Source organism: Eptesicus fuscus, chromosome 20 (assembly GCF_027574615.1).
Source record: "Eptesicus fuscus isolate TK198812 chromosome 20, DD_ASM_mEF_20220401, whole genome shotgun sequence".
Taxonomy (NCBI): Eukaryota; Metazoa; Chordata; class Mammalia; order Chiroptera; family Vespertilionidae; genus Eptesicus; species Eptesicus fuscus.
In genome coordinates this window covers 36559992-36582866 of record NC_072492.1, presented here as the reverse complement: position 1 = coordinate 36582866, position 22875 = coordinate 36559992, and the positions used below count along the sequence as shown (strand labels likewise).

Below are 22875 nucleotides of genomic sequence, written 5' to 3'. Positions count from 1 at the left end.
GCGAGCCTCCGGATTGGCGGGCGTGCCCGGCCCTGGGGTTTCATTCACAAAAGTCAATGAAACAAAGGGAACGGGTTTGGGGGGGCAAGGGGGAGAGAGCCTGGGCCGAGGCAAGGGAAATGCACCAATCGGCGGCTCCCCCGGGCACACAACTGTCCGCCGCGCCCGGAAAACTAGCTCGTGCGCTGGGGATCCGAGGCCCGGGCCGCCGCGCTCCGGCCTAGCCCCGCGGCCTCGCTGCCGCCCCAGAGCATGCTCAGGACCCCCTGCGTCTCCAGCACAGAAGCCCCGGCCTCAGGTGAGGCTGTGGGAGGAAGAGGGAGGGAGAGTGCCCGTGATTCCCCGCCTCGCCTTCAACACACCCCACACTCTCACTGCCACCTCCGCAGATTCCAGGGCGGGGGTGGGAGGCGCTGAAATTCAGGGTTGGAGGGGGCGCGGGAGTTGTGGGCGTGCGAATGGTGCGCGCCTTGCCCGCTCCTCCGCGCGCGAGCGCGCGCGCACACACACACACACACACACACACACACACACACACACACACACACACGTGTCTTATGTAACCGAGCCTGGGTAGAGCAGGGCTGCAGAAAGCAGCCGAAACCGCGAGCCCGGCTCCCGGGAGCAGGTGGGACCTCCTTTGGCGGGAGGGGAGTGGTGACGGCGATCAGAGCTCAGCAAACGAAACCCCACCATCGCCTGAGTGAGTCGGAGAAGTTTTGCCGTCGGACCCAGAGCCTGGGGACGGTCCCCTCCCCGTCGCCCTTACCCACCCCACCCCGCTGCTTTCCCTGGACGGTGTGCGAACGCAGCCCCCCCCTCCCAGGTCTCTGCCCCCGCGCGGGGCCCGGGCCTCGCGGCCGGAGGGAGCGGCCGGATGGAGCGGAGGATGAAAGGCGGATACTTGGACCAGCAAGTGCCCTACACCTTCTGCAGCGTGAGCGCCGCGCCTGCCTCCACGCCCGCCCCCGCCTGGCACCTCGCCCCGCAGCCCCTTCCCCAAGGCCCCAGGGGGTCCAGGGTTGCCCGGCCCCTGAATCACCCCGAGAACCCCGTCCCACCCCCTAGACCAGCCGGCCTCAGGGTGATTAAGGGGCATTCTTCTCCTTCCCCGTAGAAATCTCCCGGAAATGGGAGCTTGCGCGAAGCGCTGATGGTCCCGCAGGGGAAACTCATGGACCCCGGCTCCCTGCCGCCCCCCGACTCCGAAGGTAAAGAGCCGGAGAGAGAACCGCTACCCTCCCCACCACACAGCCCCAAAGGACCGATCCTGGAGCCCCCACCCTTTTGCCAAAAAGACTCGCCCTCCAAGGGACTCTGATCATTCTTGGCCCCTGCCACCCCAAGGGGGGTCGCCGGGCTCGCTGGGGCTCCCTCTCTCTCACCATCACCTCCACCTCACCTTCTCCAATTCCATTATTCACCCCTCAGATCTCTTCCAGGATCTAAGTCACTTCCAGGAGACGTGGCTCGCTGAAGGTGAGTAGTCTATGACCTTTTCCATTACTGGGGCGGGGGGTGCTCTCAACCCCGCTATTCCAACCCAGCCCACTTCCTCTCCCCCTGGCCTCGGAAGCTCTCCAATGCCCCCTCCCCAAGGCCCCTGCCCTTCTGGTCCCAGCGCCCAGCATGGACACTTATATTGATATTTATTTTCTCTACCCTGAGCCGGGCTTGTGTAACTAGGCCTGGGGATGAATCAGACCATTGTGTGGGGTATTTGCTTATTTGAATGGAACTTGGCCCCAGGCCCGTTTTCCTGGTTGAAATTTTCATTTGCAAAGTTTATTTGGCAGCAACCACCAGGCTGAGGTGTGTGTTGGGGTGTTGGGGGGAGGGGTGTGAGGAACAGGAAGATGAGGAGAAAGAGCAATTAATTTGTGACGGATCTTCAGGAGTTGCCAAAACATTGATTTTTACCTAAATTCTTGGTTTCTCTGCTTCCCAACTCCCAGTGCCAAACAATTTTCTGTCTGAGCCAAAAGAACAACAAACGTTTAAATAATTCTTTTTTGCAGCACTTTGTCAAAGAGGGCTTTGCCCCCCCCCCCCACTTCCCCTAATAGCCTTGATTGTAATTCTGATGGCAACTGATCCTCCTCCTTTCCTCCTGAATTCCTCCACCCCAGGCAAAGCCCCCCACTTGTGTGCCAGTGGGTCAGCTGTAGCTGCAAGCTGGCTGAGGTGGGGTCAGTGTTGGGGGGGGGGGGTCTCCTGGTTGGAGTCATTGGTGTGTTTTGGTGGGGCTGCAGGCAGGAGGCGAATGGTGTTTGGTCTCTGAGGGGGAAGGGTTAACACCCCCATCTTAGGGTCCCTTTATTTTAACTCTCTGGAAACCAAGAAACCTTTTCGAAGGCTTTTCTCTTCTTTAGAATCTCCCCAGCCCTCCATCTGGGCATCCTTGGTGGTGGTTGTAAAGCTCAAACCCTGCTCCTCTGGGTAGGAAGGGAAGATTCCTGATTAGATCCTTGGAGTGAGACGACATCTGTCTTGACCACTGTGGTATCCCCCAAAAACATATGCGTTACAGAGTGACTATTTAGCATAGAGCAATGCTGGAAACATTTTGTGGAATTGATGGCTCACTGGCTGGCTACGCGAGTGCTGGAGGGATCTGGGGGTTCTGGGGTACTGTGCACATCTTCCAGACTCAGCAAGCCCTGGGTGCCCAGCTGCGAGCTACAGGCAGAGCTATGCCCGGCCTGCCCAGCCTCCTCCCGAGGTCCCGAGGTTCCGGAGCTGGGCTGGAGCTGAAGAACGCAGAGGTGTCAGTTTCCACGTCTCTCAAAGACTTCCTTTCCCAGCGCCTGATTCCTGTCTGGCTCACCAGGCTCCTTGTCTGTCAGCTGAGGGTCCCAGCGCTCCCCGCAGTGGGCAGCTCCCAGGGCTGTGATCTAGGAGTGGGCTCAGAGGTTGGCATTTGGGCAGCAGCTGGTCCATTTGTGCCTGGGGTGGGATGGGAAGGAGAGGAAAATGTTCTCATCTTCTCTCAACCTTGGAAGCCCCACCCCTTGGCGGTGGGGGTCTAGGGACTGTACGGGTGTCTATCTGCATGTGTCAGTGTGACCGTGAGTGTGTGTGTTTCATGCTGCTGTCCTGCAAGTCTCTGGACATTTAAATCCAGTGGGTGGGGAGGTGGGGGTGGGGATCGTAAGACGGAGGGGGGGGGCGCGCTGGGATCTCCTTGGTTCCCTCTCCTTCCTTCTGAGGGAGCAGCTCAGGTTCCCAGCTGGCGATGGATGGCCAGGCCTGAGGGGGGGATGCTGAGGCCGCTTGCTCCTTCTCATTCTCTCTGTGGAGACAGATGCAGCTGCCGGGGCCCTGTCCCCCTGCACCACCCCAGCACCACCCCAGCCTCCTCTCCTGCCTCTTCCCACCAGGTCAGTGACCCCTGCAGCCCAGGGGGAGCTTTGGGGTGGCAGGGAGCTTTGGGGTGGCAAGTTACCCTTTGGAAACTTGCCAGAAATGGGGCGCATCCGTAGGAATGGGGACTGGAGTCCAACCGCCCTCCCTCAGCCTGAATTTTTCCTACAACCCCAATTTGGAAAGAAGCAGCAGGTCCTTGTAGTGTGTGTGGGTGGGGTGAGAGGGGGGGCCGCGAGGATTGTGAAACAGTCAATGGATGCCCAGGTTGGATCCAGGTCGATGTGATTGTGGGTTCAGAGTCTGTCCGGTCATCTTTGGGGGTGAGTGTGAGTGGGGTTCTGTAGGGGCAGGCAGTTCAGATATCTTTGGGGTTGGGTTTTTTCTAGACAGAGCAAAGGGGGATAAAGTGAGTCTAAGAGGGCATGTCTGGTTTCGGGGTGCCTGGGATCTGTTGAGTTGCCGGAGAAAGGATCAGGCTGCTGTACGGAAACGCAGGCTCAGGAGGCTGAGCCCACGCTGCGCTGCTTATGGCAAAAGGTGTGTTGCTTTTGGTCCAGAGTTGCTTTCCTGGCTTGTGGGGGACCCTTGGGGACAATGACATCGGTCTATGTAAGGAACATGGACTCTGGGCCATCTATGGCCTTTGTGTGGGTCTGTGGAGCCCGAGAAGCTCTGCAGATGAATTGCAGGGGTCCTTGAGCTCTCTGACACGGTAAAATGTTGGGGTGTGCCATACACAAAGGAATGTGGATTTTCTAGAAAGAGAATGATCCTTACCTTTTTGAGATTCTCAGAGGTGGGTCTCTGCTCCCCTTTTCGTAAGAATCACTGCTCTCGATCCCCCGCCGAGGTCTCCAGTCCCCTGGCCCTTTGGTTTCCCCCATTGTCTTTGTAAATCCAAAGGAGACCCTTTGTGGGAAGGGCGTGCATGGGGGATGTGTTTTACTCGTGTGCTGCTGTGAAGTAAAAGGAATTGGGGGGGGGGGGCTGTGAATCCCTGTGTATGCCCGCCAGTGCCTTAGCATGTCTGTGGGGAGAGATGAGGTTAATCCCATCCCCCAGTCTTTTAGCGACAATACCTCCTTCTACATATTTCCATCTCCATCTCTTCTAGAAGGTTCTTGGGGACAGAGGTCTCCTCCATAGGCACAGAACTGGTTCCTTCCAGTACAGAGGATGGGGGCAGGGTAAGGGGTGAGAGCTGAGGCCAGTGTTGACACAAAGGAGCAGAAGCTTTGGGGAATGGCTCCCCGCCTCTCCACTAGGATTCCTTAAAAGGCCCCTTCCTCCTGCGATTGGACCCTGGGAGGGGGAGATGGTGATGGGGCTTACGTGGTGTTGCTGAGTGGCTAATCTGGGGTGGAATTAGCTGCTTGGCTGGCTTAACCTTCCAATTCTGGCACCCTGCTTGGGAAGTCCCCAAGCCCCTCCTCTTCTACTACCCTCCCCCCCCCCCCCCCCCCCAGCCTCCTTGTTGGAAGGATGTTCCCTAAAAATTCTCTCTTTGGGCATTTTGCTGGCTTGGCACTTTTCCCATCCTTCATCACCTGCCATGTCCTCAAGGCAGATAATCGCGACCTTAGTGCCAGGGTGGAGTTGGGGGAAGACTGGCACACTGGCTTGGCAGCCAAAACTCAGCCAAGTTAACAAATAAATAAAGAATGGCGTACACTCAAGACCAAACATGGTCATTAGAAATCTGCTCTCCAGGAAGGTGAGGTGCAATGTTAAATGTTACTGTTTCTGTTTCTTTTTGTTGTTGTTAATCCTCACCCCAGAATATTTTCCCATTGATTTTTAGAGAGAGTAGAAGGAAGGGGGAGAGAGAGAGAAACATCGATGTATCAATTGATTGCCTCCCGGGTCGAGCCTGCAACCGAGGTACATGCCCTTGACCGGAATCAAACCCGGGACTCTTCAGTCCACAGGCCGATGCTCTACCCACTGAGCCAAACCGGGCAGGGCTTACTGTTCCTATTTCTATCTTTGTTAACAGTTTCTGAGCAACTGAGGCCCTGTCCTGCCCCTTTGGGAGAAGCCAGTGTTCTAGGGAAGGGCCAATCAGGGACTGGGGTTCATGCCACAGCCCCTTGCCTCCACTGATTTCTCCTGGCCCTGGGAAGAGGATGGCACACGGGAGTGTGGTCTGTGTGCTGGGCATGGCACACAGCCTCTGGGACTGCTGTGGAGAGGAGGTCCTGGCCAAATCTTCAGGCCTGGGGTAGAAGGAAGGGCAAAATGAACCCTAGGGTTCTCATGTGAACTGGCATGTGACGTCAGTGGGAGATGCCCCCAGCCATTACCTCAGTAGAAAGCAGCAGTTAATGAAGCCCCAGAGGGGACTCAAGTGCGTCAGCCTCCCCATGGTCTGCACCCCCCACCTCCCGGCCTCAGGTCCCGCCTTGCCTACGTAGCAGGGAGGGAAATGTTGCTCATCCTGCTCCCATTACCCCCGTCCAGCCACCTGTGGTTGGGCCAGAGGACGCGGCATGGATGAACGTAGGCTTGCACCAATCTTGCCCATTCTTAAGGCACTTGTTAAAAATGAAGATGCCTGTGGAATGAGACTTGGGGGTGGCTTGGAATCCACGGTTTACCCATGTCCCTAGATTCTTGATCCGGGCCAGTTTGGAAATAGTTGCCTTTGTGCCCTAGTGGCGCTTCCGAAAAGATGTGTGCTCCCTGTATGTTTTTGTTTTTGCCAAGGGGTTTCATGTCCCACTGACTTACTTGATCACTTTAGAATTGTTTTACGTTGATGTTCCATCAGTTCTCTAGCTGTTGGTGGCTCCTGATTCTTAAACCCCCTCTGCCCAATCCCTCTGTCAAGAAGTCAACTGCCTATAAACATCTATTTTCATAAAACACTTGAGTTTTAAAGAGTGGCATACACTCAAGACCAAACATGCTATTTAAAGCAAGTTGGTGAAGAATTTTCCTGCCGCCGCCTAAAATGTCCCACGTGAGAAGGGTTTTCCCCTGAGGACCTGCCTCTAATGGTACCTGGTGGTGGAGAGGGGGAGCCCTCGGGGTGAAGGAAGGGCTGGTTGGTTAGGATCTCTTCAGTTCTTGCTCCCAGGCCTACCACCCCGGTTCCCACCAGCCTGAGGACAGAGGTCATTCTATCTTTATTCACAGAGTTGACAAATAATGCATTGAGTGCCTATTCTGAGCCAGACCCCATTCCTGGGGTACTGGGGAATCAGATGAACAAGACAGATAAGCCCCATGCCCTCAGCAAGCTTAACTTCCTGGTAGAAGAGATGGACAATAAACATGTGAACATAGTTATAATAAGTTCAGGTACCCATACCGTGCTGGGGAAGAAATAAAATGGATGCGAGAAAGGAGTGGGAGGGGGACCATTTTGGTCTGGGTGGTCAGAGAAGACCTCTGAGGAGGTGACAGAGTGAACTAAAACTTCAATGGCCAGAAAAAAATAGGTAGGCAAAGATCTGGGGGAGAGGGATCAAGCTGATGAGCTTTGGAAAGAGAGCAGAGCTCTAGAGAGTAAAGGGCCAGCAGAGGCAGGTCAAAGAGGTAAGCAGCATCAGACCATGCGGGGCCTTGGAGGCCGAGGGGAAGAGTTTGGGATTCACACTTTAAGCAAGAGAGCGAAGTGATTTGACTTCTGTTGCCCTGACAGCTATGTGGAGAACAACCGACCATAGGAGGTGAGAGTGGAAGTAGGGAGTTTTGATTAGAGGCTGTGGCTGAAATCACCAAGGAAGATACTATGGAGCCTTTGCAAATGGGGTGCCTATTTGTACAGGCTAGAATGAGTGAGGGTGCTCTCCAGCCGTCTCCTTGGACCCTCACCCTTACCCGCCATTCCTGATTCTGGTCATCTTATCCATCAGCTTCTCCATTGTCTAATCTGAGAGCAGTCTCCTTGGGTTTCAGCACCTCACCTTTGAGCCCTTCTCTTCCTGGACTATCAGGAAGTTCTTCTTGGTGACTTCCCTTTCCCTTCCTGCTATAACCTAGTCTTGAGAGAGGGGCAAACCTGGGCAAAGACTCTGGAGTCAGGGGAGGTACTCCGCTGTAGACCCACCTGAAGGAGTTGGTGAGACCAGGATAAGAACTGGAAATCAACCCAGATGTCCAGGTTGGAGGCCATGGATGAGCTACTGTTCTGTTTCAGTTTTGCTGCCTAATTCCCAAACCCAGCGCCACGCCACCCACGCTGGCACACTGGGAATGCTCCTTGAGAACTTCCAAGCTTGGGAGCCCTTCTCTCTTCTAGCTGCACATCAAAGGGATGAGGCCCTGACCTCCCAGGGTCCCCAGCCTCTTCCTCTCCATTGTCATCCCTTTTTTTTTACCTGCCTCCAACCACCCTCTTTTCTCCATTCCATCTCTTTTCCTGGGATCTAGAGTTCTAGATTTCACCTTGGAGGTTGTATAAAATGCAGATTCCAGCCCAGAGTCAGAATCTCCCCTGTGACTCAAAGTCCACAGGATCTCACTCCTTGTAATGCCTGCCCATCCCAGATGTGACTGCTGTTGCTTTGAGAGAGCTTTGTAAACTCTGAGGGGCAGGGCTGTCTTCACTTCAGAAACATGGAGGGAATAAAGACAAAGCACCTAGGAAAAGACTGGAATCTGCTCAGACAGGTTCTGAGAATTTGCAGCCTCTCCCCTCCAGGGTCTTAATGGAGCCAGAGATGGAGGGCACTAGGACCTGGTGTGGAGTTGCCTTTATTTCTAGGAAGGCTGTTTTATTTTGGGGTGGGTGCTGATCTGCTGGGCTGCTTTCATGGTATCTCCCAGGGGCTGCCATCCAGGGCCCACCCCCCCTTCCCCCCACTCTAGACTCACCTTTGACCTCTCTTCGCAGCTCAGGTACCAGATAGTGATGAACAGTTTGTTCCTGATTTCCATTCAGAAAACTGTGAGTAGAGGGCCCTGGGTAGAGGGAATGGGGAGTGGGGAAGGGCAGGAAATGAGTCACAGGGACAGAGAATCACAAAAGATCAACTTGTTCTCTCCTAAAGAGAGGGGTGAAGGGCAGGGCTCCCCATGCTTGGGTTTGGACTCAAAGACCAAGGCAGTAACTGGGACATGAAGACCTTGGTTCCAATGGGGGCTTTCTCCATCTTAGCTGTGTGGCCTTGGAGCAGACACTTCATCTCTCTGATCCTCCATTCTCTTATTTCTGAAATGGGCAGGCTTGGACCAGTTCAGTAGGGTCCAGTTCTACCATCCTAAGTTACTTTCATGCAACCTGGGAGCTATTTTGTGCCCCCCAACCCATTAGCAATGTTTGTAGACATTTTTGGTTGCCACAACTGGAACTAGATGCTACCAGCCCCTCGTGGAGAGAGTGTCATGGGATGCTACTAAATACCCTATACCCTTGGTCGGCAAACTGCGGCTCACGAGCCGCATGCGGCTCTTTGGCCCCTTGAGTGTGGCTCTTCCACAAAATACCACGGCCTGGGCAAGTCTATTTTGAAGAAGTGGCATTAGAAGTTTAAGTTTAAAAAATTTGACTCTCAAAAGAAATTTCAATCGTTGTACTGTTGATATTTGGCTCTGTTGACTAATGAGTTTGCCGACCACTGCCCTATACAATGCTCAGGATAACCCCCCCAACAAAACATTATCTGGCCCAAATGTCAATAGTGCCGCTGTTGAGAAACCCTGCTTTAATGTCAGATACTTTGCTCTCAATTGTCTTCCCCAGTGAAATGAAACAGGGCACACATCATTGAAAACAGCAGATAACAGATGGGTTGATAGTAGGCATTTGACCCGGCTGCAGTAAGACAGAACCTCACACTCTGCCAACTTGGACCCAACTCTTTGCTTCTCCGCCTGGTGGCTGGAGTTTGTAGCCCCAGCAGAGGCTACAGGCAAGGCCAATGTTCTTCACAGATAATTAGGAGCGTGTGTATAATGTTCGTCAGCTGACACACGAGTGGCTAATATCCAACCTCCACCAGAAAGAGAAAGATTCTTTATAGCCCCAAATAAAAAAAACATATCTCTCCCTTAGAATTTTCCAGGGCACTCAGGAAAACCACAGGCCCTAGGTTTAAAGTGCTCACCCCTACAAAGTTGTTTTTGGGGGTTTGGGGGTTGCATGAAATGTTGAACTCGAGACCATTTCTTTGGTTAATATTAGACATTTTCCTGATGTATAAAACTAGACGTAACGTAAATAGCCAAACTTCTTAAAAGTGTGTGACTACAGCTCTCTGAAAACAGACCCAGAGCAGGGACGAGGCTGTGCCGGTCACCCAGCCGGTCCTCAGAGAGCAGCAAGTGGAGGAAGCTCTTACTGCCTCTTCTGAGACACTCTCTGCCCTGCTCTGCACCCCCCCCCCCCCAATCCCCACAGTAGCTTTCCACAGCCCCACCACCAGGATCAAGAAGGAGCCCCAGAGTCCCCGCACAGACCCGGCCCTGTCCTGCAGCAGGAAGCCGCCACTCCCCTACCACCATGGCGAGCAGTGCCTTTACTCCAGGTGAGAGGGCGATGAAGGAGGGAGGGGGGCACTCATGAGCAGAGGCAGCAGTTGAAATGCAAGTGAGACGACAGAAAGGATTTCCGAGCTCCCGTCAGGGAGCAGTGCAGTGAGGGTATCCTCCGAGTAGTTAGGATGAGAAACGCAGGAGTGGGTCCGAGGGATATGTGTGAAGGCCGGCCGAGTTTGTTTCCACCGAAGAAGCCCAGTGGCTCTGGGCTGGGGAGAAGTGTTCTCAAGACCACACCCAGTTTCAGCATTTATAAAAGGTGAAGAAGAGTTCATGCGGGGCCGAGTCTGGCTCCTGCCATTCCTTTCCCAGCACCCTGTCCTCTTCCTTCTGCTATCATCCCTGTGCCCTGACTTCTCTGGGGATGGATGAAGGGTTCAAAGATGCTCGCCTGGCTTCTCTGCCCCCTCACCCCTGTCTCCCCCTCAACTCCAGTGCCTATGACCCCCCTAGACAAATCGCCATCAAGTCCCCCGCCCCTGGTGCCCCCGGACAGTCGCCCCTGCAGCCCTTTCCCCGGGCAGAACAACGGAGTTTCGTGAGATCCTCTGGCACCTCCCAGCCCCCCCCTGGCCATGGGTACCTCGGGGAGCATAGGTAAGGAGACCCCCCCCCAGGATGGGAGCCGGGATCTCAACCGTTTTTCCTCAGTCCCTGAGGGTCCTCCATCTGCCCTTAAGAGACCTGGTGTGGGGGGAGGTAGGGAGGAAGGGATATTGACACCCACGCCCACACTGGAGCCCACTCTGCAAGCTTTGGGAGTGGCAGGCATGAGAAGGACTTAATCTAATACTCTCTTCCTTCTCCTTCCACCATATCCAGCTCCGTCTTCCAGCAGCCCTTGGATATTTGCCACTCCTTCACATCCTCTCAGGGAGGGGGCCGGGAGCCCCTCCCAACCCCCTACCAACACCAGCTGTCGGAGCCCTGCCCACCCTACCCCCAGCAGAGCTTCAAGCAGGAATACCTGGACCCCCTGTACGAACAGCTGGCCATGGGCCAGGGTGGGGTCAATGGGCACAGGTACCCAGGGGCGGGGGTGGTGATCAAACAAGAGCAGACGGACTTCGCCTATGACTCGGGTAAGAGACATTTCAGGTGGGAGGGGTTGGGGTGAGGTTGCTGGGTGGGGTGGCATGTGATAACCCCCAGAATGTCTTCCCACAAGTTCTTTACCTTCCTATCTTTTTGCTAGTTCACAAACCCAACCCATTCACTTTCTTCATGGGTTCAAAAGAAGTGTCATTTTTTTCAGTCAGCAAACTTATATTCAGATAAAAAATAAATGGGATGTAGGTCCTTACCCTCAGGTAGCATGTGACTTAATAGGAAAGTTAAGCCATTTCTTTCTATGTGTATTTAACAGGTGTTTGGGGGTTTAATTACCTGTAGAGACCATAGTACTGTTTGAGGAGTATGAATTTGTGGATTTAGAGGATACAAAGATTAATAGGTTGTTCTCAGTCCCAGAGATGCTTAACAATATGAAGGGAGCCCAGGGTGGCTCATCAGTTGAGCGTTGACCCATGAACCAGGAGGTCAGAGTTCAATTCCCAATTCGGGCTCCATCCCCAGTCTGGGGTGTGCAGGAGGCAGCCAATCAATGATTCTCTCTCATCATTGATGTTTCTCTCCCTCTCCTTTCCTCTCTTTGAAATCAATAAAAAATACGAAGGAATTTGAATGAAGAGAAACATGAACTTGAAACTAGCCAGGTTCATAGTTCCCAGTTGGGACTCAGGGTTAATACAACCTGTTCTAGCCCACCATCTTGGCCAGAGCTGGGTACCGGAAGTAGGGGCTGCTGTAAATTCTAGTTCCACCCCGTGTTGACCTGAGTGAGCTGCACTCAGCCATATTATATTCATAAACAGCTGTAGTTCCAGGCCCCGAGTGCACAGGGATGGCCCTTCTCAGTTAGGAAGGGCCCAGAAAACCTTGGCTTGTTACACGGTTACCATCCCCGACTGAATTTCTATGCACACTTGCATGAGAAAAATATGCAGCCATTAGAATAGGCTCAGAGCTGGCCAGAGCTTTCGCATTTCCCTTTTTCTGATGCACAGTCTTAGGGGCAGGGGAGTGAACCACAAAGCCCCAGGCTGCCTGAGTGAGAACCCGAAGGGCGCACCTCTCCTCAACCCCGGGGCGTAAGCCTGAGCCACGCCTGGCAGTGAGATGCAGGAAAGAGGAGGGAGACGCTCTTGCCGCTGACCTTCAAAGGATGTAGACCGGAGGAGATCATGTTACTTGCCCTTGAACTCCTGCCCCTCCCCCTTCAGCTTCCTCTGAAAGGAGTCAGGAATTCCATTCACAAAATGGATGCATGAATGAGCCCACTCTCCCGCCTCCTCCCGGAGGTGTCAGGTTTCACCATCTCATTCATAGGTGGGAGTGGAGGGCCAAGGGGCTGGAACTTGAATGGGTGGCTTCACACCACCAACTCCTCCAGGTGGAGTGGGGATGTTTCCATCCTATGGAATGGAATCAAATGGAGTGGAATGTGCTGTGCTGTCAGAGCTGGAAAAAAAACCGGCCCAGTGCCCACTGCCTCTTCCCTAATTACAGATCCATGCAGTCTCTTTCCCTCCCACCCACTCTCCTTTCCTCCATTGATTCCTCCCTCCCTCATATAACACACTGGGCAGGGAATCTGACCTGCTGACCGGAGGTTGGCCCATTCCAAGGGAGTCTTAGACTTGGACACTGTACCCTTTCCCCGGAGGTTCATCTCTATCCCTCCCTCCTCCCCCTAAACTCACAGGAAACAGCTGCTCCCTGGAATCCTGGGCCTTGTGGAACAGCTTTACCCACCCCAGCTGCTGCCATCCCTGCCCTCTGGCTCAGCCCTCAAGCTGAAGGGTTCCAGCCTCACACCCCCTCTGGGTGAACTTCCCCTGGGATTGTGGTGGGCAGGCAGCTGGGAACAGAACGGAAAGCAGGCTGGCAGGAAGTTCTTAAGTGTGTGTAGGCCTGCTGCCCCCACCTCCACCCCAGCCACCTATAACATCAGCCTTCTTTCTCTACCCCCAGATGTCCCTGGGTGTGCGTCAATGTACCTTCACACAGAGGGTTTCCCCGGACCCTCTCCAGGTGACGGGACCATGGGTAAGGCAGCCCCCTCTCCGTGCCAAGTCCTCCAGGTTGGAAGAGGGTCCTGCCGTGGGGGAGGGTCTCCTGACCAGGAATCCCTCTGCACACTCTGGGGTCTCATCAGTGAACCCCCAGATCTGAGTGACCCCCAACTTCCTCCTCAAGGCTATGGCTATGAGAAACCTGTGCGACCATTCCCAGATGATGTCTGTGTCGTCCCTGAGAAATTTGAAGGTCAGAGACGTGACTGTTCATGAGAGGGTCAGGGTTTTTTCCGTGCCCTCTGACTATGTCACCTGGGAATCACATGACATTTCATGAGAAAGGGCCTGGAAAGGCCCCGGGGAGAGAAGGTTGCTTGGGGGACCCAAAGGCACAAACCCTACACTCCTGTTCCCTGTGTTCCCCAGGAGACATCAAGCAGGAGGGGATGGGAGCATTCCGAGAGGGACCGCCCTACCAGCGCCGGGGTGCCTTGCAGCTGTGGCAGTTTCTGGTGGCCCTGCTGGATGACCCAACGAATGCTCACTTCATTGCCTGGACGGGCCGGGGGATGGAGTTCAAACTAATCGAGCCTGAGGAGGTGGGCCTCTCAGATGTTCCCACCTCTCCTTCCCACGGATCTTGGGCCTGGAGATGAGAGAGCCTGGGAACGGATGGCATGGGTCCTCACCATCATTGTTGCTTTATCTAACCTGAGTTCTTACCAAACCGGGGTCTCTGAGCTGGTGCTTATTTGCCTGACCAGCTCAGCATTTTACACTAAAAATCTCAAGTGCTCTCTCTGGCCTGCCTCTCACGTTTCCTCTGCTGAGCTAGCATCGCCATCCCAAAATTCTCCTGTTTCCCGCAGGTCGCCAGGCTCTGGGGCATCCAGAAGAACCGGCCCGCCATGAATTACGACAAACTGAGCCGCTCACTCCGATACTATTATGAGAAAGGCATCATGCAGAAGGTCAAGGGCTAAGGGGTCCAGGGACAAGAGGGTGGGGGCAGGGGGACAGAAGCACATTCTTGGGAGTTTGTAGGAGCAGATAGATAGTGAACCAGTCGGAAGGGACAAGAAATTGTGGACAATCCCAAAAAAAGTGCTAAACATTAAGAAGTCCACAGCATGGAGAGATGGAGATTAGAGGTGAACCCCAGAAGGGAGTTGGCTGCTGAGAGGAACGAGTATGGAGAGAAATGAACTCCACACAACTGCCTAGACCCATTCCCCACCCCTACACTGACCTGAAGAGAGTTAGACTGACCCAGCCCCTCTCTTCCCACAGGTGGCTGGAGAGCGTTACGTATACAAGTTTGTGTGCGAGCCTGAGGCCCTCTTCTCTCTGGCCTTCCCGGACAATCAGCGTCCAGCTCTCAAGGCCGAGTTTGACAGGCCGGTCAGTGAGGAAGACACAGTCCCTTTGTCCCACTTGGACGAGAGCCCTGCCTACCTCCCAGAGCTGGCTGGTCCTACCCAGCCCTTTGGCCCTAAGGGTGGCTATTCCTACTAGCCCCTGGCAGCTGCTCCCTGGCCACCGGGGTGCTGTCCTGTGTACATATAGATGAATCTGGTGTTGGGGAAACCCTCACTCTGAAACCCACAGATGTCTTGGAGCAGGTCCCCACTGGCCTATCAGCCGCCCTGGCCCAGACTCTGAGCTGTGCACCAGAGTCCATGGGAAGGACACGTGGAGACACTGCAGGTGCAAGTTGGAGTCTCAGAAACTCCTGAGGGTCTCACCTCTGGCCTCTTCCTAGGTCCATCCTAGAGGCCCAAGCCCCACCCCCTCCCCCCATCACAGAGAACAAGGGTTTGTTCTCTTCTGGGGGACAAAGAAGCATCCCTACTTTACCCTGGTGGGGAGGATGCACTGGGCTCCCCAGATCGCCCGCTGTGGGGAGGCAGAAGCCTGGATCTTGCACTCCACTCCAAGCTGTGGCCCTGGAGGGTCCTGCTTGTCAGCTCTTGGTGCTCTGTTTCCCAGGGGTGGGGGCAGGGGCAGGGGCGCTGGAGGAAGGAACCTGGGATGGGGCAGGGCTGGAGGCAGGGAGGGCTGGGTTCCTGCTCTGAGGGCCCTTTGCTCTGCCCGTTCCTCGGCCCAGGCCTGGGATATCACCTCCACATCTGCCAGACCCTAATAAAGGCCCCTGCTTCTCCTGTTCTCCTGTGTCCTCTTTGCTGCCAGGGGAGAAGGACTCGGGTTTAAAAAGAGCTTGACCTTGAGGCAGATGACCAGTTTGGGGTGTTTCCCTGACACAAGTTACCAGATGGGTTCTTGGGAAAGGACCGTTCACCTTTTTCCTCTGGAAAACGGGTTCATGGGCTCAGTGATACGTTTCCCCTCCCAGGATTATTATGGGAAGATCCCGAAATAATGTGCATAGGGTACTTTGTAATCTAGACCAGTGCTTCTTGGCCATCTCCCTGGGGGGGGGTAGGGCTCCTGGAGCGTGTTCAGGCAGGATTTGGCCTGTGGTTTGTGACCACAGTTGCTCCCGTGAGCCATGAACAGTGTGTCCCCCCACCTCCTGCCATGACTCCAGATTGCTGTCTCTGCTGAAGTTGGGGACGAGTTTGGAGAGGATCTGGAGAACGGGAAGAGACACCCAGACACAAGGGTGAAGGGAGGCTGGAGCAAGCCCTGGGCTCTGGCCAGTGTAGGAAAAGGACACTAGATCTTTAGGGGAAAGGTAAGTGGGGAACAGCAGGTTCTCCTTGCCCAAATCGGGGAGAGCAGAACCCTGGAGCTGAGTTTTCGGGGGATGGGGTGGGAAGGGCAAGGCTGAGAAATCGGTGACACCTAGAGAAAGGGGTGTGACTGAGTATGACAAAGGGGTTCTGTGGAGGTAAGAGGGAGGCCATTGTAGACCCAGGCCCTGTGCAAACAGCTTCCCAGGAGCCAGGCGCTCTCCAGTTAAATCCGAGCCACAGCCATGCTGAGGCTGGACTGCCCTACCCTCCAGTGCCTGCCACACCTCCACCCTAAGTTCCTGCTCAGCACTAATGCTAAGACCCAACAGTCTTCACAGGAAGGGATGCCTCTCAACCACTGCCTACAAATAGAAAGCAACATCTTATTCCCCTAGAAACAAAATATCAATGTACTGATGTTTTTAAAATTTAGAGCAAGAAAAATAAAAATTTTAAATACAAGTTCAAATACACACACACACACACATACACATATATATATATATATATATATATAAATTTAATTCCATATTAAAGCCAGGATATCAGCAAGAAGGTGTAAAATTTGAATGGAAACAGGTCCTGAGCACCTGCACATGACACAGGGATTTAGATGAGAATCAGCATCATGGAAAACGTCTCGCAGGCTGAGACCTGTGACCTCTGACCTCGAAAATGTTCATTAACAAGCCACTCCTCACAACTCTGTTCAAAGCTTTACACTTGGAGGGGCACTGCTCCAAGGAGACAGCTACAACAGCCCCCCGAGGAAATTCCTCGGGCCAAAGGAAAGAGCCAAAACCACACCGTGCTCCAGACTGGATGAAGGTGAACCCAGGACCCAGAAGCCTGACCCAGCAGTAGAGCTTACACATGCCCCCTGGGGACAGTCCCCCCCACACACACACAAACAAGCACAGACTCAGCACATGTGCAGGCGCAGGAAACTCCTGAGCTGGGCTCCCGCAGGGGTGCAGTGAACAGTCGACTTTAATGGCCAAGAAGATTCCAGCTCCCTGCATGAGACCCACATCCTCTCCTGGGTTGTCACTCAACCTCGGGTAATACTGGTTCAAGGAAGAGAAACAAGGGCCCCATTGTGTGGAAGCAGCAGGCGAGTCCTTCCGAACTGCTGGAAGCCCCCTTCTGAGCAGACTGGGCAATGCGGCCGGTTTGCCGTTTCCTGATGGACAGTCAGGTCGGACCCCACCATGCTGTGATAGCAGAGAAGTTCCCCAGCACCTAGGGGGAACGTTCAAGAACACCCACAGAGCTAGGGTCCTTCATTGTTCGTACCAAAAACCCAGAAAGATGACCAGCCCTGTCTCTCACCTTGGCCTGTTAAACATCCCCCCCTCAACCTGAGCTTATCCCAAAAGTCCATCCTCAGGGAATACGATCTCAGAGGTGACAATGCCATCAGTGCTGGTCACTCATCTGGGACAGGTGGGCGACGAAGCCCAGAGTTGGTTCCTGAACTGGACCTGGGCTGGAATTAAGACTGGGGAGCCGAGTGCCCAGCCAATACGGCCTTTTCCGTTTCCTCTGTCAGCCCCTGCACTCTTCTCCCTGTAAGGCCTTCAGTGTTAGCACACAAACATCCCCCTGCCCTTAATTACAGGCCTGGGCTTCCTGAGGAGTGCACTCAGACAGAATCGGGGGCTCACGCTCAGCTCAAGGGGGGCAGGGACCTGTCGGCAGACTCCCTGGCCTGTACTCCTCTGCACTGGATTCTCTGAATTGTCTCTTTAGAGTGATTTGTCTGCGGCCCAATGACAGCCTACATTCCTTCATTTCCTACAATGCTGCATAGTCTTTTAATGTCTGGCTACAATTCTATGGCAGTTCTAGTATTTACATAATTTCAGAACTTACTAGAATGGGGGAGGTAGTGCAGGCAACATACAAGGTGCCGAACTGCCTAGGAGCTTCTAAACAAGCTCCACATCCAGAACAGCTTTCCCGATGTCCCACAACCCGCCTGGCAGCATCTGTTTCTCCTAGTCAAGAGCCTCCTCAAAAACGGTGAGAAGCCCTGGCCGGGTAGCTCAGTTGGGTAGAGTGTTGCTCTGATACGCCAAGGTTATGGATTCAGTCTCTGGTCAGGGCACATACAAGCAACCAACAAATGCATAAACAAGTGGAACAACAAATCAATGTCTCTCTCTCTCTCTAAAAAAAATAAAAAATCAATTAATAAAAATTAAAAAATAACTGGGCACTGGGAAGTGGTTATTCCACAACAGAATGCTAAGAGCACACCACTCAGTGAGAGACCCAGAGCAGATACTGGGCAGCACAAACCGGCTCTGAGAGGTGTCATGTTGGTTTTCTGTTTGGGACACGGGAGGGGAGGCTTTGACCATAAAAACCCTTTGTTAAAGCCCATCGAGGGCCTCAGGGAAAACAAAATAAAAGCTTTGTGATTACCTGCACGTTTCAGAAGGAAATAGGATACGCTGCACATGGTGAGTGTGGTAGGCGGCAGAGCCAGGGACAGCCTCTGTATTCAATGTGTGGCATCTGTAACCACTCAGGCGCCAGACCCGAGAGCCTGTGCAGTGGAAGAGGTTAATCGTGGCGCGATCCTCGGCAGGGCTGGGACAGCGTAGGTGCCAAGACAGGAGATCTGGGCTGTGCATCACCTCTCAGCCTAAAGAGGCCCTGGGCTCTGGTTTCAGGGGACTCTCCACTATGTACACCAAAGCCCCAGATACTAACCCCCTCCACCCTGAGTCCAGGCCAATATCCTAACCTTTCAGCTCAAAGAAATCTTCACAGAAACCATTTTTGTTTCCTTAAGAAAATAAATATTATCAGGTCAAGGGAAAGCACAGGGGCTGGACAGGAGCAGGAAGTGGGGCCAACACTTTCATTGAGCTTCACGGCTCCCTCCTCCACACAGTACCCGCTAGGGCATCAGGGTCCCCATCGTGTCCATCTGTCCGCATGTCCAGGTGTCCGATGCTCACAACCCATTTCCCATCCCGGGGTTGCACGAGTTACCCCTTTCTTGGGGATGATACAGTGTACCCCTGTGTTGGCTGTGAGCCCCAGGTGGCCCCAGTGAGTTGGGGTAATGCGGGCTGGACATTCTGGTCAAACCAGGCGTAAATCCCTGGTTCTATTTTACCACAAGGGAAGAAATGCAAATCAAGTTTGGAAAATGTCCAGTTAAGATCGTATCCTCATGGTCAGCTTTTCACCAATAAGAGCGAGTCCAAGCCCTGGGCCACTGCCGCGAGAGAGGCAAACGAGTCTTGCCTGTCAGCGCCGCCGGAAAGCCCGGGATATTCTCCAGGCGTTAGGCTCCTCGTAGCGGTTGTACAAGGGTTCCAGGCGCTGCTGCTTCTTCTGCTTGCTTAACTTCGTTGGGTCGGAGACCTTGAAGAAGGCAGGAGCGAACTCCACAAGCCACCGGGGGTCGATGGTGGTGACCTCACGCATGTACTCCTTCGTGGTCAGCACCAGCTCGTGGTACACCACCCTGAGAGGGGATAAAGACAGGATCAAGTCTCCAGTCACCCTGGTCCCTGATGGGCCGCAGCTGAGCTTGCATTTTACCCTCTCACCTCTCCTGCCTGACCCCTCGGGAGGCTGCAGTCGCTCTATTACAACCACACTCCAATACTGAGGAGGCTGCACACCTTAACCACAAGAAAGCTGTCAGAATCATGTGTTCTAGACCTGGCTCTGGCTCCAACTAGTCATTGACAGAGTGGATCACACCACTTCTCTGGACCCGTTTCCTGCTCTGTGAAATGGGACGGTGGTTTTTCAGGCTGTCTCCACAGAACTCCAGGGCCCTGAAGAGGAGGCTCAGGAGCTGCCACAAGGATGGGGGAAAGCCAAAGCAGGCAAGGCTCCATATCTGCAACCCTTCTACCACGGCGGCACGATGGTTTTAAATCCGCTTTATATTAGGATAGGTAAGATTACCATTTTTTTAAAATGCTACTTGAAAAAAAATTTTTAAACCACCTCACTAAATGATCTCAAAGATCCTTCCTACCCCTCATTCCCATGATTTTATTTCTCTCAAAAGGGTCTGACTGTGCCTAATTCACACTTCTGCTGCCCTAGAAATATAAGCAGTGTTAGAATAGGAAGTGCTGGCGGGGGGGCGGGGGGGGCGGAGAAGGGCCAAAGGCACAAACACAAAGTGCCAACAGATTTACAGGATCTCTCTGCCCAGAACGGCTCCCAGACCTGGGGCCTGCCCACCTACCATTCCGGCTGTCTGTTGAAGAGAGCGCTGGAAGGATGGATGTAGACCACTTGCTGGTCGATCAGTGTCCGGTAACCCTCCTGTGGGTCTTTCTTGGCAGCATTTCGGAAGAATCCACTGCAGATGGCCTTTTGCACTCGGACTGTGGACTTACCGCAGGAAACCACATCCAGCTTGTGTCTATCAGGAAAATAAATCGAGAGAGGACAAAGATGTGAGACAACTCTGTTTTCAGAGATTCTATCTTCCAAGATGACAGTGCCCAACACCCCCATCTCGGGTCCCCAGAGTAGGCACCAGGACCCTGCTTCTAGCCCTAAGAGTATTAAAGGGGCAGCTCTGCCAAGTGGGCAAGATGGACACAATAAGAGCCAGGGACTTAATTTAACTTGACTAGTAATGTTTCAGATGCTTGTAAATAAAGAGATTTTTTTTTCAACAAAAAATCATCTTCCTCTCAGAAACTTTTTATTGATTGATATGAGAGAGCGAGCGAGCGAGAGAGAGGAGAAACATCAATGTGAGAAAGAAACATGGATCGGCTGCCTCCTACACATACCCCAACTGGAGATCGAGCCCACAACCTGGGTATGTGCCCTTATTGAAAATCAAACCCGCAACCCTTCGGTGCACGGGATGACGCTCCAACCAACTGAGCCACACTGGCCAGGGCTCTCAGGAACATTCTGAAGTGATTCTCAGCTGCACCCTTTCATGGAGAGGAGTATAACAAAAATGGAAAAGCTAAAGGAAAAGAGTTATGCAAGGAATCTGTAGCTCCACAGTACATCTAGAGATGAACAGACATGACATTCGAGGAAGTTCAACTCAAACATGGGGAAAAGACACCAGATGTTACCTGTCCATTATGCCTAACATCTGCTTGCGAATGTCCTGGGCCCGGCGCAGAGAACGAGCTTGGATAAAGTTCTCATAGCACCAAGGGTTGGAAAACTTGTTGTTCTTCCAAGAATTGTACACGGCCAACAGGGTGAGGTGGTCTCCTTCGGTTTGGTGGAATTTGGCCTTCTTCTGATCAGCGAGGGCTTGTTTATCCTGCCAAACAGAGGGAAAGAAGATTATTTTCCGCCCAGCAGCTACTAAATGAACACCCAGCAGTTCCAGGAAGCCCTACATGGCCCTGTTAAGCGTCCACATTAAGCACCGGAGTGGCAATGGCTGATTTCACTCAGCTTCGCCACATCTCCATATGAACGTGGGTCCGAACTCCCTACCTTGGGTCTGTAAAAAACGTTCTGCACAGACAGCATGGACACAATGGTCAGCATTTCCTCACTGCAGCCCAGATGCACAGACATGATCAGCATTTTGCACAGCATTGGTTCCAGAGGGAATTCTGCCATCTAGAGGGAGAAGAAGAAACTACAATTGCTTCCCTGTGGAAGCTCCATCTGGACTTGCCAACGTGAGACACTGGTGAACAGACCATAGGAGGTTTACCCAAGCATGATGATGCAGGATGCCTGTCTCTATCAGAAGACATTGCTGTTTTTATTTCCCAATGAAATACACGTGATCAAGAACATAACTACTGTTACAGTAGGTGGAAATTTTGCAGACATCTTTTAAAATTAAGGCTAGACTCAATAATATATCCCAAGGTAAAATTGACTGTGGATAAAATTTATTTTTCTATAAAGAAACAGTCTTAAGCCCTGGCTAGTGTGGCTCAGTTAGCTGGAGCATTGTCCCATGCACCAAAGGGTTGCGGGCTCGATTCCCGGTTAGGGCACATAACCAGGTTGCAGTTTCAATCCCGGTCGGGGCATGTGCAGGAGGCAGCTGATCAATATTTCTCTCTCGCATCGATGACTCCCTCTTTCGCCCCCTTCCTCCCTCTAAAAATCAATAAAAAAATAAAACAGTGGGAAATGCAGTTAAAAAACAGGCATCTAGAATTGTGCCCAAACTTATCCAGAGCCTCAGAGCTTGATTTTGCACAAAACAAAGAGTAAAGAAGACTGGCCAGGGGATCTTTCCAAAAGCACCAGAAATTAAGTGTGTCCCCTACCCTGCGGCCCAGGCGAGTAAGCAGGCCCTCATCATCCAGGGCCCCCAGTGTGTACAGTTGCTCCATGGCTGTGATCAAGGTTTCCATTGGTGGGGCATCCATGAAGTCAAAGGACAGAAGGTCATTGATGCCCATGGCCTAGAAGAGAAGGGAAGAAAGTATGTGATGGGAGGGTCAGCCTCGCCAGTGAAAAAAGACTACTTATTGGCTTTCTTTCCTGTTTCTTCAACGGCAATTAGGAAGCCATCAGCAAGATTAGCAGCAACCTCCAGGGCTGGGCCACACAAAACTCAAGACTAGTAGAAAGCATATACTTTCTCAGAAACTTTAAAAACACTTCTCAAAATGACAGTATATACAACTCAACAACAAAAAGACAATTAAAAAACGGGCAAAGGACCTGAATAGACATTTCTCCCAAGAAGATATAAAAATGGCCAAGAAGCACATGAAAACATATTCAACCACCCAGACAGCATGGCTCAGTGGTTGAGCATCGACCTATGAACCAGGAGGTCACGGTTTGATTCCCAGTTGGGCACATGCCCAGGTTGTGGACTGAATCCCCAGTGTGGGGCATGCAGGAGGCAGCCGATCAATGATTCTCTCTCATCATTGATGTTTTTATCTCTCTCTCCCTCTCCCTTCCTCTCTGAAATCAATAAAAATACGTTTAAAAAAAGAAAAGATATTCAACATAACTAGTGATTAGGGAAATGCAAATGAAAACCACAATGAAATACCACTTTATACCACTAGGAGGATGGCTATTAAAAAACACACACACACAAAAAAAAAAACAGAAAATAAGTATTGGCAAGGATATGGAGAAATAAGAATCCCCATACATTGCTGGTGGGAATGGAAAACAATTTGGTGATTCCTCCATAAACAGAATCTCCGTATCATCCAGCACTTCCACTTCCAGATATATACCCAAAAGAATTGCAATCAGGGCCTCAAACAGATACTTGTACACTAATGTTCAGTGGC

At 52.7% G+C, this 22875-nt stretch overlaps 2 protein-coding genes across 5 annotated transcripts in view; one reads left to right on the top strand and one right to left on the bottom strand.

The window, feature by feature from the left end:
* The first annotated feature begins 252 nt into the window (after positions 1-252).
* On the top strand, positions 253-14909 carry ETV4 (ETS variant transcription factor 4). 4 transcript variants are annotated; one of them, XM_028157195.2, is made up of 12 exons: positions 253-298; positions 827-937; positions 1432-1479; positions 8207-8260; positions 9713-9839; positions 10285-10446; positions 10672-10931; positions 12883-12957; positions 13108-13176; positions 13353-13525; positions 13796-13897; positions 14217-14909. In XM_028157195.2, exons 1-12 carry the CDS (start codon positions 253-255, stop codon positions 14439-14441), a joined length of 1452 nt encoding a protein of 483 aa, XP_028012996.2. In that variant the 3' UTR covers positions 14442-14909. The 4 variants fall into 4 exon arrangements, with proteins under 4 accessions (XP_028012996.2, XP_008147521.2, XP_028012972.2 ...); XM_008149299.3 differs by lacking the exon at positions 253-298 and adding an exon at positions 1118-1211 and having other exon boundaries at positions 853-937; positions 9716-9839; XM_028157171.2 differs by lacking the exon at positions 253-298 and adding an exon at positions 1118-1211 and having other exon boundaries at positions 853-937; positions 12883-12942.
* Positions 14910-16127: 1218 nt separating this feature from the next.
* The window catches only part of DHX8 (DEAH-box helicase 8), a 28014-nt gene continuing 21266 nt past the window's right edge, over positions 16128-22875 (bottom strand). Inside the window, exons 19-23 of the mRNA XM_008149305.3 lie at positions 21883-22020; positions 21086-21214; positions 20710-20906; positions 19851-20030; positions 16128-19109 (exon numbers count right to left, since the gene is read on the bottom strand). Coding sequence (XP_008147527.2) covers positions 18890-19109; positions 19851-20030; positions 20710-20906; positions 21086-21214; positions 21883-22020 — 864 coding nt within the window. The 3' untranslated portion in view covers positions 16128-18889. The remainder of the gene's footprint in view (positions 19110-19850; positions 20031-20709; positions 20907-21085; positions 21215-21882; positions 22021-22875) is intronic.

Excerpts from the sequence above, each read along its gene's own strand:
- ETV4 (XM_028157195.2), top strand. The coding sequence starts at position 253 with ATGCTCAGGACCCCCTGCGTCTCCAGCACAGAAGCCCCGGCCTCAG. Across the intron at positions 10,447-10,671 it reads GGGTACCTCGGGGAGCATAG|CTCCGTCTTCCAGCAGCCCT; the intron begins GTAAGGAGACCC and ends CACCATATCCAG. Across the intron at positions 12,958-13,107 it reads TCCAGGTGACGGGACCATGG|GCTATGGCTATGAGAAACCT; the intron begins GTAAGGCAGCCC and ends TTCCTCCTCAAG.